The sequence below is a fragment of the Podarcis vaucheri genome, assembly GCF_965113315.1.
Source record: "Podarcis vaucheri genome assembly, chromosome: 10".
Lineage (NCBI taxonomy): Eukaryota > Metazoa > Chordata > Lepidosauria > Squamata > Lacertidae > Podarcis > Podarcis vaucheri.
Window position 1 is genome coordinate 42,893,610 of NC_138748.1, and position 20,355 is coordinate 42,913,964.

The following is a 20,355-nucleotide window of genomic DNA, read 5'->3' on the forward strand; positions in this document are numbered from 1 at the left end:
ATGATAAATATGTATCCTAATATTTTGTAACTGATTTGTCTGAAAAAATATTACATGCACAGGTGAATGTAATATGAAAAAAGTATTTTAGATCTGTATCGGCACAGTATACAGGGTGGCCCAAAAGTAGGTATACAGCTGAATCAATGAAATTAATCACAACTGATTATATGGATACACATAGTTGGCACACAACAAAGTGGCAGTAAATTTCAGGCTGGCAGTTGGAAAGAATAGTGGAGTAGATAAAAGGGTTATTTTTCTTTACTGATATTGTGAATGATGACAGTGAACTTGAGTCAAGAACAAAGGAAGTGGATTCTAAAGCAGTATATCTACTTTTGGGCCAACCCGTAAGCAGTGCTTTTTCTTCTTCTTCTTCTTCTAAAAAAATGTTTAGGGGTACTCTCATTTTGACTCAAGAAAATATAGTTAAAATCGGGGGAAATAAATACAGTAAATGGACCAAAGTACAAAGATTCACAAAATGTTTAGGGGTATGCGTCCTCTTGCGTCCCCCCAGAAAAAAGTACTGCCTGTAAGTTTGTTAAGTGTTGGATACAGAACCGATCAACCAAATAAAAAACAGCAAATTTGATCTAATTTTGGATAGTTCACTATCTGATGTCAAAAAAAGATCTATTTCAGCTCTATTATATAGCTCTCATAGACAAGACGGTTGATTAAAAACAAGGATGGTGTAAATAGGCAGAATCTCAACATGTAAGTCAGGACATTTTGTTCATTACAAAACATGAATATTATGATTTTCCTTTCAATTCTGAAGACATAGCAACATGTGTGTTTGCTTCATATACTCAGCTGTGGGAGAAGTAAATTGGAAGTTTCTGCTCAGAGAGTGGGGCATTGTTCACCTTATAGCTTCTTTACCAGGAAGAACTCTGAGCTTCTTACCAGAAGCAGGACACAGAAAAAACAGCTCATTCTTTCTTAACAGATTCATTCTATTCTTCATTGGCCCTCCCACAATTTTTCCAGGAGTTACTTAAAAACAGAGAGAGAGAGGGAAGGAGGGAGCACAGGGACGTGTTAAGGAAGTAATTCTGACTTCAATTTAGTATCATTTCTCTCTCTCTACGGAACACAATACACATAGGAGGAACTTTTCAGACAAAAGGAAATAAAAGCAGAAGGAGACTGAATCAGTGCAGGGAGAAATCATGGAGCCATTCCATTGGGTGTTCTCCATGCTCATGGCCATATGGAATAATCTCACTTTGCTGGTTATACTATTCTTTTTGTTAACTCTATCCTTTGATTTTATGAAGCGTAGGAAGCCTTGGCGCAACTACCCGCCAGGGCCAATTTCCTTGCCCTTTATCGGCACCCTTTTGCAGATTGATATGAGGAAGCCTCATCTTTCTTTCACTCAGGTAAGTGCCAAGGGAAAAAAGAGACCCGGATCATAGAATTGTAGAGTTGGGAGGGATCCCGAGGGTCATCTAATCCAACCCCCTGCAATGCAGGAATCTAAAGGATCCGTGACAGATGGCCATCCAACATCTGATTAAATGCTCCAATGAAGGAGAGTCCACCAGCTTCTGAGGGAGTCCGTTCTATAGCTGAACACCACCTCCCTCAGACTTCTTCCTCTGGTGCCCAGCAAAGAGTGCTGTGTTTGGGGAACAGAAGTGAAGAAGGTTAACCTGCCATTGACTTGATTCCATATTGAGCTGCGGCAGTGAGTGTTTTTTTTGGGGGGGGGGACTTGTCTGTTTCCCCACAGTTCCTTTGTGGCTTGTAATATTGGCTCATGCATGCTGATGGGGTGTTACGCTTGTGTGTTATTCTGTTGCACCCTTGGAATGATATTTTGGTTTCACCTGCCTTGCCCCATGCCAGTCATTGCAGTTAGCCTCCTGGACATTTTAGCTCTGAATGGGCACAATAGAAGTACATTAAGTGTTGGTTACAGAACTGATTGACCAAATAAGAAACAGCAAATTTGAACTAGTTTGGGATAGTTCACAATTTTCAGTGTGAGTTCACAGCAGTCAACTGTCACATTGTTTTCTATTAGATGATATTGCTTTTAAACATATGGGTGGGTGCATTGAGTTTAGTGGGGACCTGCAACAAGATGTTTTGAGGGTTGGCTCCAGCCTTTAACAGGACGGCACTCATTCAGGGTTCCAGACAGCCTGTAACAGGACCCTATCAGTGGTTTGGGTGGGTGTGTAGAAGGACAGGCAGCAAAGATGGGGAAGAAAAATTACCACTTTCCTCTTCCTTAGTATAATAAAGAGTTTGAACTCAGGGCTGACTGCTGGCCCTGAATCTGAACGTTATTGCTATATTAGGAAGTTTTTAATGTTTGATGTTTTATTACATTTTTATATGTGCTGGAAGCTGCCCAGAGTGGTTGGGGAAACACAGCCAAATGGGTGGGGTTTTATTTATATTATTATTATTATTATTATTATTATTATTATTATTATTATTATACAGGGGGAGGAAGAGATTTTTTGCTACTGAGAATGAAAATATTTATTCTTTTTCATTTCCTCCATCCTGAAACCTCCCCATATAGTGGGCGGAGGAGATATTTGTAACCTTTTAGTGCACATTGTTCCAACTCTAATCAAAACTCTAGAATACAATAACCTATGAAAAACAGTGGTGGTGGGGGAGGCTTAATCCTTCCCCTCCCCCCCAAAAATGATCACATCAACATTCTTCTAAGAAAATGAGCGCAGGTCCCTGTGCTGTAGGGCTGTTCCTAATAACGCTTTTATTTTCATTGAATGGTTGTGTGAGGGAGCAACCTTCTTTAATTGTGAATGGTGGATATAAATCTACAGAAGACTATATATAAAGAGTTAGGTGCATAGTAGTAGGAAGGTTTAATAACTGGAATTGGTGCATGTTTTATAAGAATGATTAACAACAATCGACCCGCCAATTCAAGCATTCATTAGTTTCCTTATTAGAATTAAAGATGCTTGAGTGAAGAGTAGAATTCTTTCTTCTGTGTACAATAAAAAGAGGACTGTTTTGATTTAGAGAAATGTCATATAAAACCACTATTAGCAGTTCAACCCTGTTGAGTTTGATTGGATGGCTGGAGTCTCGTTTTCGTAATTTTAAAACTGATCTAGAGAAACACTAGACATACTAAGTAGGGGAGTGCATGCGCCCAACATTACTAGGACAGTCCAGTATTGGAAGGGTTAGCCATCTTCCACCTGCTGAAAGAAAAAGGAACCCATAAGATGAAAGAGGGGTACCTTGAAGTTGGCCACCAGCATTTAGCACCTGGGCAACTGATGTAGCAGACACACAGGTCATCTGGTCACAGACTGCATCACTAGGTTGTCATTTGTTGTATTTCTGGTCAAATAATTATTATCTAAAACTTGCATACAGGGCCATATTTAACAGATGTGGTGCCAGGGTGCAAATATCCGCCCAGCACCCCCAAATTACCATGGATAATGTTTTGGGGGGAGGAAGCTATGCAGTGCCAGCCATCGGGGGGGGGGGGCGCAACTCTCCCCCATGCCGCTGTGGGAGAGCGATCACCACAGAGGCTTGGGAGGGAAGCTGCACGCCCACCAGCCACATAGTTGGCAGGGCTCAGCTTCCAGCCTAAGCCTATGCGGGGATCACTCTCCTCTCACGGAGACAAGCTGCATGCCCGCCAGCCATATGGTTGCTGGGGCACAGCTGGCGGGCATGCAGGGAAAGGGGAGGCCACCGGCAAAGCCGCACAGCTCCCCCACTCGCTGGGGCGCCCCTGAGAGGCCAGCGCCCTGGCACGGCGCACCACTAAGCCCTATGGGAAAGACGGCTCTGCTTGCATACCTAGATATATATTAGCATATGGACATTTTATGCTGTCATATATTTACAGCTGTCTAAGAAGTACGGGAACATTTACAGCCTGCAAGCCTTCTATACCAATGTCGTGGTGGTGAATGGATTCAAGCTAATGAAAGAAGCTTTAGTCCACAAATCAGAGGATTTTGCTGATCGTCCTGATATGCCTGTCCACAGTTATTTGGCAGGATACAAGCAAGGTATGTCTGGCTTTGTCAGTCCACGGTGCTGAAAGAGATGGGAAGAAGGCAAACCAGGGAGCACCCCTCCCGTCTCTTGGCAATAAAGCAATTCAAATAGGAAGAGTGGGAATTAAATCATGGTCTGTTAATGCTTCTAACCCACAAGAAAGGAGCATTTTGGTTCTCACTGTTTTTTTGAGGTTCCAAAGCTTATCAAGTGTGAATGATGTTCGGCAGTAAAACAAACTCTCACAGAAGGTGGTGGACTCTCCCTCATTGAGGATGGATGTCAAATATTCTTTAGCTGTGATTCCTGAATGGCAGGGGGGTGGACTGTTTCTCTGATTGAGGAGCTTCATGACTGATTTGGATTTGAGTCTCTTCCAGATCCTAGTCCAACACCAAACTGACTCTCATTTAAGAGAGGATGAAAATAATTTTTAGACATTAAAGCAATAGTGCCTTGATACAGAGTATGAGCAAACTTTGTCCATCAGCCATGTAATACATTTTCCCTTTCTTTTTGTTTGTTTACCGAGTCTGATCTGGTTCAATGTCTGATGATTGATCTCCAGATGTAATAATTTTAGTCAGTAAGAGCTGACTCATATGAAGTAATATTATGTCAGCATTTTAACCGCTTCAATTTTATGCCCTCTTAGGACTGGTATTTGCTAAGTATAATCATGCCTGGAAGGAGCAGAGGAGGTTTCTTGTCTCAAACTTGAGAGATTTCGGAATGGGAAAGAAATCCCTGGAATGGCAAATGATTGAGGAAGCTGGCCATCTGTGTTCTGCATTCCGCGCTGAGGGAGGTTCGTTAAACCTAGGAATGTGGGAAGTGGGAAATGTGCTTAATTCAAAATGTTTACATTCTTATTTATTTATTTAATAAAAAGCATACACTGTCTGATTGTTTAAAAAACCCTTAAAACAATAACATGATCAATAAGAATAAATAATAATAATTGAAGACTTTTTAAAAGTTAATATTATGTTGCATGCCACCCCAGTCTCTGAGCGGTGTGAGATTCCAGGGGTTCTGAGCGCTTACCCAGACTTGTGTTTCCTTCAGGAATAAGGCACATGTCTTTATGATATATGGTTTATTTACGTATATCTATAACCTGAGCCTATGATGGATTGGCTCACAGCATTAACACCCCAAGAAGGTCTTGTTTCTCCCATAGCTGCAGCCTTGAATCCCAGCAGAAATCAGGCCTGGCCCTGACTCTCTGCCTTCCCAGCCTGCCCCTCTTGCCTCCAGCTCCCAGCCCCCTGTCTTTCTAACTAGCAGACTGTTGAGGGAGGGAAGCCCACCCCTTTGGTTTCTGGTACCTAGCCACTTCCTTTGTTCACTTAATGGCCCATACTTAACAGGCTATTACTAGGCTTATTCCAGCAATTGAATCCATGCTGGATCCAGGAATTAGATGGAGGATCAGGCATACAGTCTACCCCCCCCCAACTCATAACAATAACGACACACTAAAAGCAGATTAAAACTCGCATGAACTTTCAAAATATCTGGGTGGGCTTGCCTAAACAAAAATGCTTTAGTAGGTGCTGAAGAGAGTGCAGTGCAGGCGCATGCCTAATATCAGTAGCTAAAATGTATTTCTCCCATCTCTGTCAAAGAACTCCACCAGTAAAAGTCCAGAGTGTTGTGCTTCAGACCTTAGGTTTGATTTCCAGAGAGTTTTGAATTTGGAACATTTATAAGTGTACATTAAAGAGAGCAAAGCAAATGGAGCCATGGTGGTTAGGGCAGGGCAGGGGCGATGAATCATCAACCCACTTCTTTTTCTCTTTCAGACCATCCATTTGACCCTCAGTTTATTATAAACAATGCAGTTAGCAATGTGATCGCTTCTATGACTTTTGGCTATCGCTTTGACTACAAAGACCAGAAATTCCAGGAGCTGCTGCACTTATTTGAAGAATGCATTCAAGATGCAGCAGGATTGTGTACTCAGGTGTGAAAAACTGCTGCTTCATCAGAAATATTGTTCTTTAGTGATTGTATCTCTGTACCAGGTGTAATGGATTTTCTTTTCCATTCTGCATCAGCTCATTAATATGATACCCTGCTTGCTGCACATCCCACCACTGAAACAGATAGTCTCTAAACACCACATGGGTTTGTACAACTACATAGAAAACATTCTGAAGGTGCACGTGAAAACCTGGGATTCATCCTGCAGGAGGGACATCATTGATGCTTTTCTGGAAGAAATAGAAAAGGTAGGATGTTGGTATTTTGTAGTTCCAGCCCAAGGTACATACAATTCTATACAGTGGTACCTTGGTTTACAACCATAATCCATTCCAGAGGTCCGGTTGTAAACCAAAACGGGTGGTAACCCAAGGTGTGCTTTCGCCAATGGGGCCTCCCCCCCAAAATTGGTTGTAATCCAAAAAAAAATTGGATGTAATCCTAAAAAAGGGACACAAACTTCCGGGTTTGACATGGTTGTACAGTGGTACCTCGGGTTAAGTACTTAATTCGTTCCGGAGGTCCGTTCTTAACCTGAAACTGTTCTTAACCTGAAGCACCACTTTAGCTATTGAGGCCTCCCACTGCTGCCGCGCTGCCGGAGCCCGATTTCTGTTCTTATCCTGAAGCAAAGTTCTTAACCTGAAGCACTATTTCTGGGTTAGCGGAGTGTGTAACCTGAAGCATATGTAACCTGAAGCATATGTAACCCGAGGTACCACTGTAATCCAAAACAGTTGTAATCCAAAGCGGTTGCAAACCAAGGCTACCACTGTAATTTAAAACCTTAGTTAAATCAGCAACTCACTGTTCAGTGCATCTCTCCATGGGCATAGCCGGGGGGGGGGCAGGGGGCAGCTGCCTCCCCCAATTAATAAAATTCAATAAAAATACATAGCAAACTGAGGTTCTGCCCCCCTCTAACAAAAATCCTGGCTATGCCCATGCATCTCTGTGTGTGCCATACCTGATTTGCGGAGCAGTGGGGTTGCAGCCCTGACCCAGGAGAGGACCCAATACCTCTTGGGATCTCATGAGGTGTTATGGCTTGGTCTCTCCCACAAATGCGAGACAACTCTAGCTGTTTATTATTTCAAATTTATTGCTAAAACAACAAACTAGGACATAGCTCCTCTACTCATCGTCCTCCCCAGAAGATGGAGTTGCCCAGACTGAGCTCCTCCCCCTTCCCCAGAAGCCCCCACCTTCTTTTTCAGTATCTTTTGCACTGTCTAGATCCTACAAGATTTGGGAGAGAATGCTTCCAGCATTCCAGCGTCTGACTCACTATTGGAGCTCTCACACAGCAGCCTGTCACTCTGGCCCTGTCTTTTGTCTCCCCTTTGTTCAGAGCTCAGATCACAGCTGCTCTCCCCCTCCTCTCTGCCTTCCGCTGTTAACTGTTCTCTCTCTATGCCTGTGTCTTCTTCTCCTGTAAGCATCTGAGCTTCGCTGACACGAGGCCTCAGAATCTCCTTGGAGAAAAAGTGGGATGTAAATGTAATAAATTGATAAATATGCCACCACTCCAGGACCTCAGAGGGTGGCAGCACTGCCAAGAGCGCCTTCCTTGCCCAACTGGGCAGGTCTGTAACTGATATGACTCTATTACTGGAAAGTCCAGTCTCTTTGACACTTTCTGCATGCTATATAGGTGCCATAAGATTTATTTATTTTTTGAGATGCATATCGTTTGTCTTCTCAGAGGAAGAAAGATGTGAAGACAAGTTTCAATCGTGACATCCTTCGTCTAATAATTACTGAACTTTTTTCTGCTGGCACCGAAACTGTTGCCACCACTCTGCGCTGGGGCCTGCTGTACATGATCCAAAATCCAGAAGTCCAGAGTAAGTACTACTGCAGCTGCTATATGCAGAAGAAGAAGAGGAGGAGGAGGAGGAGGAGGAGTTTGGATTTGATATCCCGCCTTTCACTCCCCTTCAGGAGTCTCAAAGTGGCTAACATTCTCCTTTCCCTTCCTCCCCCACAACAAACACTCTGTGAGGTGAGTGGGGCTGAGAGACTTCAGAGAAGTGTGACTGGCCCAAGATCACCCAGCAGCTGCATGTAGAGGAGCGGAGACGCAAACCTGGTTCCCCAGATTACGAGACTACCGCTCTTAACCACTACACCACACTGGCTCTAAAAAGAGAGATTTTAGTGCCAGTTTCTGAAAGAGCAGCTATATTAGGATGGGAATTTGAGTTTCAACAGAGATGTACAATATGCAAGAAGCCATTGGGCTTCTTGTTGTCACTGAATTAAGGGCACATCTGTACCTGCTCTTAGTCTTTGGTAGCAAAGATGAAACTGGTATTCTTAGACAATTTATTATGGCAAACCTTTTCATAGGGCACAATCATAGTCCAATTCCTGTCCACAGAATGCTCCTCTTCCTCCTCTTCTGACTGGGCCTTCTTGTGTGCCAGTCTCTAGCCTGAGCTCTCCTTGAGATGGTCTCTTGCCTAGACAGGGCCTCCTGCTGGAACCCCAGCTCAGGTTGAACCACCATCCAGCTGTGACCACTTGGAACAGAACATGTCCTTGTTCATAAAAGCATTTTAACAGGAAATAAGGTATTCTCCTATCTGCAGGTTGCTGATTCCACAGGAAAGATCAAGTGTAGCTCCCAGCAGCATGGGATCTGCACACACATTGATAGGTTTCCCATCAACAGCACAGAACATCTCCCCTTAAGGATCTGCACTGGCTTCTTACATGCTAACTGAGCCAAATTCAAGTTTTTGTTATATAAGGCTCCAAATTGTTTGGGGACCAACTTACTTGGACTGCTTCCCCCCCACCATAGTTGCTTGATTTTTATATTCAGCTAGAGAGGCACTATCAAAGGTAGCACATGATATTCACCTTGCTTCTACAAGTAATAAGCTGTTTTGTTTGTGCACCTAAGTTGTAGAATTCCTTGCCTATGCGAAGGAAGTACCATCAATACACCAAGTTTCAGACACCTGCTGAAGAAAGACCTTTCTGTTTGTACCTGTCTTTTCTGATATATAGCTCAACCTGTCAGTTACTGTGTGTCTGGATGATAAGTACTTTTATGCTGTTCTGTGGGTGCATTATGTTCGCTGCCTATATAGTTTGCTTATTGTGTGGTATATATGTCTGTAAAATAAATAAATGGGAGAACAATGAAAGTGTGCTTCCTTTCTAGGTAAAGTCCAAAAAGAAATTGATGATGTGATTGGCAAGAACAGGTCAGCCACCATGGGGGACCAGGCATCCATGCCTTACACTCATGCTGTGATAAATGAAATTCAGCGATTTGCCGATGTTTCTCCATTGATGCTGCCTCACATGGCGTACCGGGACACGACATTACAAGGCTTCTTCATCCCAAAGGTATAAGTTTTGCTAACAGAGTAAAGGTATTCTGAACAGAAGCAGGCAGACTGTTTTTCTTTTTTGCATGGAGTTGAACCAAATTTAAACTGCTTTATTTATTCACTGATCCCAAACTTAAGATTTCTCAAATGCCTTGAATCTGCATGGGAAATGAACTCCTAAACTGCTTGGACGTATGCCCAGAAAGCAGGAGTCAAGCGGAAAACTGCTCAGACCTGTGTTTTCTAGGCACGGCACAAGCAGAAGGGCGGGCGAGCCCATTGTCTCCAGAAGCCTAAGATATTTCAAAATAGAGACAGGATATAAGGAAAATACAGTGCTGTTGATTGTAATCCTTTTGCCAAATCCTCTTTCTTTGGACACACTTAGGGTACCACGGTCATCTTCAACCTGTCATCTGTACTGAAGGATGAAACTGTGTGGGAGAAGCCTTATGAGTTTTACCCAGAGCATTTCCTTAATAAAAAGGGGGAATTTGTGAAACGAGAGGGCTTCCTGCCTTTCTCAGCAGGTAAATCCAGAGGACTAAAAGCTGGGATATTTACTGTTTCATAATCACACATTTTAATATTGCAAGTGTTTTTTTCATGGTCACATTATAAGGGCTTCTTCAGACACAGTCCTTTGGGGTGCGGACAGTGCCAGATTTACGTATAAGCTAAACAAGCTTAGGGCCCCACTCTTTTGGGGGCCCCCAAAAAATTAAAAGGGAAAAAACCTTGATGTACATTCTCCAAAATATAAGATAAAAAACAAATAAACATTGATAACATACATATTTTGTCATGTGCAAATGGCTTTAGATACCTATTAGGTCCGTAAATTACCATATAGCATATATTCAACACAAAAAACAGCGACAATTTGTTGTTGACAAAGGACAGCTGGACATATAAGGGGCCCCATTACCTTTAGTAACTTAGGGCTTCATCAAACGTAAATCCAGTCCTGGGTGTGGAGAGAGAGATCTACCCATAAATCTTCGTTGTGGAGATACAAATGTTTGTGCTCACAATTATGCTCCCACTGAAGAGAAGTCACATTTGTGCAGCACTCAGAACAGCTATTTCCTTCTGGCAGTTTTCCCTTGTCCCATTCCTTTCCAAGGGGAAACCTGCTCTTTAGCGATAGATCAGAACAAATGTTGATCCAGGGAAAACCCAAATTGCTGTTTGCTCGAATTGAGTGTTAAAGAGTGGTTTTGCAGGATAAGAGGAAGTGTACATAAGCCTAAACCACAACCTCCTTCTTTAGTTTTCAGAGGGAGGACAGCCCCATTCAGCATGGGTTGAATCCCTATCCACTGATCTGCCTTTAAAATCTTTGTCTTTTCTGGATTAAGCTTCAATTTACGTGGCTCTTGGAGGAGTGCCAGCCCTCAATGCACCCCCCCCCCAGTTTGCCAGCCCTTGTTTATAAGACTTGGCTATAACAAAACAACAACAACACCTTATTACTTGTACCCCGCCCATTTGACTGGGCTGCCCCAGCCATCCTGAGTGGCTTTCAGCAGAATATTAAACAAAACAAAATATGACACATCAGATTGTGATAGATGGTTTATCCAATTATGGCATGGAGAAATACAGGAGACAAATTTTTATCTCCTTCTCATAGAATACAAATGCAAATCAGGCAAAAAAATTGATTGGCATTCAGGATAGACACAACAAAATAATTCACCACACAGTGCAATTCACTTCCTGAAGACATGGGGATGGCCTGGTCTGCGGTCGCTGCAGAATTAGGTCAGGAATCAGAATAAGGTGACAGAATTCTGTGGTAGAACAGATTGAATAATTTCAAAATTGTAAGTCACTTTTTATGAGACATTAGCATCACCATTGCTGTGACCCTGTCACTGCCTCTGAGACTTAATCTGAAATGCTCATAAAAGCAACTGATGGCAAAAGATAGGGAAAGGGCCAAAGACCAGTGGCAGAGCCTCTGCTTTGCATGCAGAAAGTTCCAGGTTCAATCCTCAGGATCTCCAGGTGCTGGAGAGACCCCTGTCTGAAATTCTGGAGACCCAGTCAGTGCCGACAATACTGAACTAGATGGAGCAATGGTCTGACTCAGTATAGGGCAGCTTCCTGTGTTCTTGTTCCACTTCCCTCTCCCCAATCCCCATACAGTTTGGGTGTCTTCAAAATGATTTTCTTCTTAACTGGTGGTTTTGCTCATTCGGCCCCTCACACCAGTGCCGTATGTCTTTCTTTTCTTCAAAGGGTGCTGTGCACACTACCAACCACCTGTGAATTAACCATCTCCAAAGCATCTGTCTGGGGCCTTTCTGTGTAGGGTCTTGCAGTCTGCATGCTCACTGGAAGAATCACTGACGAAATGACACTTAGCTTGATGTCCTCTTTCTTTTTCAGGTTTGCGTGTGTGTCCAGGAGAACAGCTAGCCAGGACAGAGCTCTTCCTCTTCCTCACCAGCCTCCTTCAGCATTTCACCTTCTGCTTCCCAGAGAACCAGTCTAAACCTCAACAAGAATCTCGCTGTGGCTTGACAGTAGCGCCGCCCCCATTGCAGATCCAGGCTATTCCAAGATAACTATAGATACCTGCAACACACTTGTGCTGCACTCAGACTTATCATGTGGTTACTGAAATCTCACAGGGTGACCCAGATAATCACTTTCTCTCCCAGTTCATTGGAATTTAAATCTCACTTTGAACAACGACTCTTTTTGTTCAGAATTTCTAAAAGCATGCACAGTGGTACCTTGGGATGCGAACGGGATCCGTTCAGAGCCCCGTTCGCATCCTGAATGGAACGTAAGACGCGACGGCATGTCTGCACATGTGCGGGTCGTGTTTTGCCGCTTCCGCACATGCGTGTGACATCATTTAGAGCATCTGCGCATGCGCAAGTGGCAAAACCTGGAAGGAATGTGCTCTGTTACTTCCAGGTTGCCGCGGAGCGCAACCTGAAAGCGCTCAACCTGAAGCACATTCAACCCGAGGTATGACTGTATATGTGCCTGGTCCTTTTAGACCATGATGGGGCAAAGCCATTTGAATGAGCTGGATTCAGAAATATATCTTTCCCTTATTATTTTCAATCAAGTGATTACATATCTTATTAAACTGATTTTGTTCATATTATCCAAACTGCTCTTCCATCATTTTGAACTATCTCTATCAGGGCAGTCCAACCTCTCAGACCGTGGGCTGCAAGAGGACTTCACGCACGCACTGCTTTGTTGCAGCGGAGACAGGGAGCGAGGCCAAAATTTGACACCCAATAGCTCTCACACTGCCTTCCCAAAGCCAGCTAAGTGAGTGCTGGGCTTTGGGAAAGGTGTGACCATATCATTAATGTCCTTGCAAGCGAGGGAAGAATGGGGAGACAACCAGTGCTAATTGGCTCTTCCTATCATTAACTCTTCCCTTTGTGACCCCTGGCTCATCCTACCCCTGACTTTGCCTTCTGTTAGCTGCCCCTGCCAACTGGCCCAGCAGAAACAATGGTCCCCAGCAGCCACTGCTATCAAATACTCAGACTAGAAGCACAGACTAGTCAGAGTGGAGGTGTGGTAGAGTGTGAGTGTTTTGGTTGACATGCAATTAATAATTTTTAAAAAATGATCTGCCATGGAATGTGGTGACCCTCTAATTCTACGCTTTGGGGCAAGGACAGTTTGCTAGGTGGAAAAGGGGGTGGAAGGCATTTCCCCTTGTAGTGCAAGAGCAAATAGTTGAATTTATGTAATCAGAAGTACGGCTGTACCTTGGAAGTCAAATGAAATCCGTTCTGGAAGTCCGTTTGACTTCTGAAATGTTCAGAAACCAAGGTGCGGCTTCCAAATGATTTCCGATTGCACAAAAAACACACGTTCTAAAACCAGAACAGTCACTTCCAGTTTTCAAGCGTTTGGGAGCCGGAACGTTTGACTCCCAAGTATGACTGTATCTACAAAGCTGCCTTCTACGGGAGGGGAAAAACATCACTCAAGACAAAATGACACAAAGCAATAATTATATTTAAAAATAAATAAATGCAATTAGTAAATCACAATGACTTTGAAGACTCCCTTCAGACATCTCCATGGTGATGAATTTGCTGTCTTCCCCTGCCACTTCAGAGGGAAGGAGAGAGTTGTTCAAATCTGTAAAAATTCATTTCAAAATCATAGACTTCTGGGACATTGGGATGCATTCTGTTATTTGGTTATTTCGAGGATGGGGAACCTGTGAACTTCCACCTTCCCCAGCCAGCATAGTCAGTGGTGATGAGAACCTTAGTATTGCAACCAGAGCTTTTTCTTCAGCTGGAACTCACTGGAACTCAGTTCCGGCCCCTCTCGGGTAGGTGCCATTCAAAGAGAACAAGGGAGGCGTTCATGGTGAGTTCTGCACCTCTTTTTCTAGAAAAATAGCAGATTGCAACAATGTCTGGAGGGCCACAAGAGATAACAGGATGCCTCTATTTAGAAGAAGCATTCCCTCCTGGGAAAGGGGAGGCCTCTTACTTTGTATAACCCTGCCTCCTTTGGGATGCCATTGGGGACTGAACCTGGGAGATTTCGTGTGTAAGGCAGGAGCTCTATTGCTGAGCCACAGCCTGGCAGGATGGAAGGCATCTTCACAAACGGTTCTTGCTGCAACATAGGCACACCTCAGCTATGTTAGGGCCAATAATTTCAATAGGTATGCTCTGAGTAACAGTCAGGTGCAGATTCATAATTTTATTAAAACTAAACTTGTTTTTTAAAAATTCATTTCTGTTCAATTTGTTTACTGCCTTTCTACACTGCTATGCACAGGTCAGTTATACAAGCCAAAGAAATGACAAAATCTACAACTAAGTTCCCACCCTAGACTAAGTCAATCCAATGCAAATATGTTATAATGAAAACTATATATATATAATTGTAAAAATAAATGACTTAAGTCAATTATAATATTTCATGGTAAAATCAACCTTCAGAATACCAGCAAAGAAATGCCAAATCACTCCCAACAATTGCAACAATTAATTAATTAATTAATTGATTGATTGATTGCTGCCATTATTGTTTATAATCAAAGTCACAATATGTAAAATATAGAAATATTGGGTACGTTCCTCCTCTTACGTCTGCCACCCCACCGACAATTCCTATACCTGCTTCAATTTACAACAATCATCTAATATTAGCTGGAAGAAACATGTTTATCCAGTTGATGTCTTTCTTTTTTAAGACAGGAGGGGGTGAGATTTTTGCCTAGAAATAGTGACATCTAGTGGAGCAGGATCACAAGGAGCAGGACCACATCCACATCCACACTCACACCATACATTAGAAAGCACTTTATAAACAGCCACAGCTTCCTCTGAAGATGTTAAAGCTGTCAAGAGTTGCTAGAAGTCCCCCATTCTCCTCCTAGAGCTACCATTCCCAGAGTTCCCTGTGAAGAGCGATAGATTATTAAACTATTCTGGGAATGCAGGAAAGCCAGAAAGCAAGGAGAATGAACCAGAGAAAGGAAATGGAAGTGAGGGTGGGAGAGGGAAGGCTTTCCTGAATAAATTGCCCCAGGGAGGAGAAGGCATTGCTGCCATGAGCAAGTGGGCAGGAAGCAGGAAAGGGGGGGGTGTCACCCAGAGGCAAATTTGCCATCCCTCCCAGAGAAGGGGCCCAGACTCCAAGTTTTCATTTTAATTTTTTTTAAAAGTAAGTCTCTAGGCCTTCTGGAAAGAAAGTTATGAAACAAAATGTGCAGGCACACTTCTAAGCAATATCTCTGAGAAAAGCCAGTCTGGCTGCTCCTGATTTTCAGTGTTTTTAGCTAATGAGTGAAGTTGGAACTGTGATTGATGAATGAGTTGTCTGGACACCAGGATACTGGAATCCCTTAAGTCCAAAAGAGCAGCTGTCTCCTCAACATGATTTTCCCAAAACACATTAAGTGCAAATAGATGTTAAAGAATCCTCTCACCCCCCTGCTGTGGCAAATACAGAAAGGAAAAACTTTGCAAAGCAACTTAGGCAGGTCTCCTGCTGTTCAGGAGCTAAAGACCAGGCACTCACCCAGAGTGTTCTCCTGTGGGAGACACAACTACAAGCCCCTGGTTTAGGAAAAGCCAGAGGTGTGGCTGTCCTGATAAGCAAACTCTGCCCTCTGAGTGTTGAGGAAAGTTTGGCAGACCCAGCAGGCAGATACCTCTTTGTTCATGGTGTCATAGACAGCCATCCAATCACCATCACTGGTTTATAGGAACCCAACTCAGCACAACAAGACTTTATTTGGGAGACATTAACAGAATTAGACCATTTTAAGACGACAGATTATATTAGGAGACTTAAATTGCTGCAGTCGTGACTCGAAGGACTGAAGTAAGTATCAATATATGAACAAATTCTACAACCTCTGCCTGGAAGAAATATTAACTGAATGGACACTTGGCAGGCACTGCATCCAGAAGGCAGGGAATCCTCATAAATCAATGTCACACATAGACCTAATATTAATACCAAAAGGTGATCTTCATCAGGTGGGGAGTGCAGAAACTGGGTCTATAACAGTCTCTGATCATGCACCAGTCTCCATTAACTTAAACTTTGGTGCACTTCCCCCCAGAACCCAAAACTGGTACTTTGACCTTGGTCTTCTCACTTGTGCAGCGTCCAAAGAATGTTTAGCTAAACCTTTGGACCTTTACTTTAAAGAGAATGACTTGCATATGGAAATAAAACAAAATGAGAATATGAGGGAAGCCCAGGGGAGGGGGGGGATATGGAAAATTGTTAGAGAAATATTATTAGAGGATGTTTACATGGAAAGACTAATAATATTTTTTTTTTTAAAAAAAGAGAATGACTTGCCAGACATAGGCGCCCCAGTATTGTGGAATGCAATTAAGGCTGTTCAAAGGGTTAACTGCATGTGTGAGGTGATCAGAAGGAAGAGAATGTATGAACAAGAGGTTAAAATCTCACTGCAGAAATTAAAAAGCTTGAGGTGATATACTCTGGGAGTGCAAGCCAAATATCTTGTAACACATGCTTGCATTTTCCATGGCTGGGTTTGTTTGTTTTTTGCTCTGACTCCACAACTTTAACAGTTGGCTGATCTTTGATTTTAAATTTTTTATATGGTTTTATTGTATGGTGTTATGGTTGTAAACTGCGCTGATATTACTCATTGGTATGTTTATTAATACATAAAATGAATAAATGCTTCATGTTCCTGGCTTCTGTAGTTGTTTTTGAGGTTAATGGTTAAACTGTAAGATACACTAAGCTTAGAAATATTATCTAGGAATGGCACAAATCTGGAAAGGGGATGGACTAACGATTAGGGTAAATACTCTTTCTATCTTGGGCCTGGGACAGTTTTTGGGAAAGCAAATGGTGAAATGCTGCAGAAGGCTGGTGAAGAAGAGGAAGAGCTCCATTTTGGACAGGGGTTCTCCAGGGCATGCATGGCGACCTGTGGGAAAAGGAGACATAGTATTTTGTGCATGAGATCAGGAGGAAGGGGTGGGTCAGACTGCACCTATAGGCTCCACTCTGACCTGCATCTTGTGTATTTAAAACCTGGTCAGTATCCACCTCCCTGCCTGGTCCCTCATCGGATCTCCGTCCCCCCTCTCTCTGAAATATTCTCAGAGTCACAAAGTGATTTCATGCTCTTTATTCAGCTCATAGTGGTGAGGAGGAATGAATGAAAGTCCCTTCAAAGTATCTGCTTTATATACATTATTTACACGATGGGCTGCACATGACTGGCTAATTCTGGAATTCTACTGTAAGCCAATCAGGTTGTGGATTCACTTATATCTGGAGCATGATTGGGTGGTTCCTGCCAAACAATCATACTGCTGCATTGTTCTAGGACCAATCAGACTGCTGCAATTTGGATCCTATTGTTCTAGGACCAATCAGACTGCTGCAGTTTGGATACTATTCAACTCAGTACATAACACTCTCCCTCCCTCTTTTCTAGGCTTTTTGGCTATGCTTGACCTTGCTTGCTATGGACAAATTGCTGGTCGCCATATTCAGAGCCGGGCAGGAATTTGTCCATCAGACTAACCTCATCGCAATACCTCTTTCCCCCCTCCCTTTACACTGTAACAATAACTGATGAAATTGCTGCCTCTAGTCTAGCTTTGTTTTACTGTAACTTTGTCAAAGTTTACTCCACACAAAAACTGCCTTACCACACTACCCACAACAGATAGCTGACTGGATCAATAAATAGGTACCAGAGGTTAAAGGGCTGTTCATCAGTAGGAACAAAGATCTCCATCTGGTGTCAACAGAGAGAACCAAACTGTGGGAGGCAGCAGTGGGGAGGGGCTGGTTCACTCGCCGCCCTTTGCTCTTGCAGTCCAGGCTACAGGGAGGCGCAAAATTTAGCTTCCTACGCACACTGGTCCTCGCAATTCTTTTAAAATTTAAAGAGCTGAGCTGAGCCTACCTAGCTATTATTATCTCAGAGTCTCTGGATTTAATTATTAGTCCCAAGTGGCCAAAAGATTAATATACTAATATTAACCCCTTGATTTGGATCAGTAGCAAATGAGCAACCAGTGCAGGTCTCTGGACAGAGGGGGTTATGCGCTGTTAGGGTCTCTCTCCCATCAGCACAAAGGAAGCCCCATACAGAGCGCATTGCAGCAATTCAATCTTAATGGCACTAGAGATATTAAATATCAAAAGAAGAAGAGACAACAAGAAGCAAAAGCAAAGTTGCATTATGCCTGTCCCACCCTGAAAAGCTCATCCATCAGAGAGACTCCGCCCCATGGCCATGCTCGAATCCAGATTGGAATGGATCTAAACCTGCCCAGTTAGAAGGGGTGTTAGTGTAAATTAAATATTGCTGTTAATTGCATTGATCGTGCTTGGGTCTGTCTCTTGAGTTGTCCTCAACTGATTTATGTTTCGAGTTGGAATGCCAGCTGTGGCGGTCCACCTGAATACAGCTCAAGACTACAAGTTTCTGGCATGACTCCATACCCCCCCCCCCTTTATCACCTGAAAGAGGGGTGTCTGTGTGTGTTGACTGATATACAGCCAGCTGCATCCAGCAGCCATGTGTGAGCCTCTCTCTAGTTTAAGTCTCTTTTACTATTTTGACTACAGCCACCTAAGACAAGGTTACTATACTTAGTAGGGTATAGTATATGGTGCACTAGCATCTCCTAACTTCATGTATATAGTGTGAATAATAATGGTCTTATGGCTATAAAGCATTTTATTTCTAACGGTGTAGCCAAAGAATTTTCTTCACCATCAACTCTGAAATGGCTGACAACGGTAAAGGACAAAGATCCTGAAGCTCTGCTGTGCTACCCTGCTGGTTACACAGGTAGAGGTGTGATCTTAAACCATGACCACTATTTTCTTAACCTGAATTGGAATGCCACTACGGTCTACATCCTCTGCAGCCACAGAACTGCTTGTCACTGTAAAACATACTTAAAATGTGCCCAAAGCTGAATTCAACACAGTCACAGACTGCAGTGGTTCTGAAAAATGGCTTATGTATTTCAAATAACCACACACAAATATAAACCACTTGTGAAGTACAATCTGAAATGTCTATGTCTTCTCAATATTTTCTCCTTGGAAGGTAGCCAGGAAATAGGGGAAGTTGGTTGTAAAGTATGATCCTGATGGTTGTTTTTTTTTTTTATTTTAAAAAAAGTTTGAGTCAAAAGTACATACTCTCTCTTCTCAAGGAGCTGACTATGGAAACCTGTTACTCTTGCTTTCCCATCAGGCGGGAAAGAGAAAGGAAGATAACAGGACAGCTTGTAATCTTTCCCCTTATACCTCAGCCATTCCTCTTTTGGATTTACCTAGAGAGAAAGGTAGGAAGGCCTCTCGCTTGACAAACTGCCCATTTGCATCCAGGAAGTGCTCTGGGTAGAATTCATGTGGCTTCTCCCACATTGTCTCATCCTTTAGCACAGAGGACAGATGATTAAAGACGGCAGTCTCCTAAAATGGCAGAGAAACCAAGAGATTAGAATCCATTGCTGGTAAGGTAAGCTTGTGGGTGGCTGGAGCACACATCAGCAGCAGGGTGCCAAGTCCACGGATATTCAGTGCTGAGTCCAGACCTGCATGGAGGAGAGATAGAGGAGGAAAGAGCTTATCAGGACCAATGTGTGTTAACATATTGGTAAATTTTCAGGAAGTTCTTAAAGACAATTTGCAGAAATGTGGAGAACTGAATGTAAGATTTGAAAAATTAGACATTACAGGAAAGACAGATTGAGAGATTCTTCCATTCCCATTACGAAGTCACCCCTCTGATTCAAGGCAATTGTAGAAGAAGGTATGTCATTTAAATCTGCAAGTAATGTGTCTTATGAAGTGCCTGTCTGAAATGTGCTTATTTACATTTATTTACTTATTGCCTCTACATCCCATCATCATGGCAGCATGCATACCAGTAGTTCCTCCTCCATTTCATCTTCTTAACAGGGCTACTGAGGTATGTTAGGCTGAGAAAAGGTGATTGGCTCCGTATCACCCAGTGGCCTTCATGGGCCTGAGTAGGGGGCTGGATTCCCTACTCATCTGTGAAAAAACAGAAAGTTCCTTTTGCTGCGGTTCCTGGTATTTCCAGTACTACTCTTAAAAGGGTTTTATACTAGACATTTAGGCCTACCAAGTTCTCTCTCCTTGCAATTCTTGACTATGTGACCGTGTTGTGTGATCGTTCCAGGCTGCATTTTACACTAATGGCTGCTGGCAGCATAGAAATTTAACACAAGCTGTTTCTCCGGCATAACATTTGGGGTTGGTTTGCAGTGCTTGTTTACGGTAACAGAAGAGGCAACACATTGTGCCTGCTGTGCGGTCATAATTGCTCCCTATTTAAAGCATGCACTAGCCAGCTTTGAGTTAGTCTGTCTCTTGTTCAATTGATGTGTAAGTAGTTAGTATGAATTCCTGCAACTTTTTTTACTTTGCAGCCATGAGTTCCAGTTCAATTGACTTTTGCTACTGTTAGCATAAA

General features: G+C 42.9%; 2 protein-coding genes across 5 annotated transcripts in view; one reads left to right on the forward strand and one right to left on the reverse strand.

Moving 5' to 3' along the window:
- The first annotated feature begins 1,166 nt into the window (after positions 1 to 1,166).
- Positions 1,167 to 13,408, forward strand: CYP2D6 (cytochrome P450 family 2 subfamily D member 6). 2 transcript variants are annotated; one of them, XR_014223965.1, is made up of 10 exons: positions 1,167 to 1,394; positions 3,875 to 4,040; positions 4,685 to 4,837; positions 5,838 to 5,998; positions 6,093 to 6,266; positions 7,724 to 7,865; positions 9,194 to 9,381; positions 9,754 to 9,895; positions 11,763 to 12,260; positions 13,254 to 13,408. XR_014223965.1 is itself a non-coding variant. In XM_082240012.1 (9 exons), the coding sequence occupies exons 1-9, from the start codon at positions 1,182 to 1,184 to the stop codon at positions 11,939 to 11,941; spliced, it is 1,518 nt and encodes a 505-aa protein (XP_082096138.1). In that variant the 5' UTR covers positions 1,167 to 1,181; the 3' UTR covers positions 11,942 to 13,408. The 2 variants fall into 2 exon arrangements, 1 of the variants encoding a protein (XP_082096138.1); XM_082240012.1 differs by having other exon boundaries at positions 11,763 to 13,408.
- LOC309541833 (cytochrome P450 2D14-like) overlaps positions 13,353 to 20,355 on the reverse strand; it is a 35,614-nt gene continuing 28,611 nt past the window's right edge. For all 3 annotated transcript variants that reach the window (XM_082240009.1, XM_082240008.1, XM_082240010.1), the window contains 2 exons: positions 19,187 to 19,328; positions 13,353 to 16,806 (listed from right to left, as the gene is read on the reverse strand). In XM_082240009.1, the coding sequence (XP_082096135.1) occupies positions 16,628 to 16,806; positions 19,187 to 19,328 (321 nt within the window). In that variant the 3' untranslated portion in view covers positions 13,353 to 16,627. The remainder of the gene's footprint in view (positions 16,807 to 19,186; positions 19,329 to 20,355) is intronic.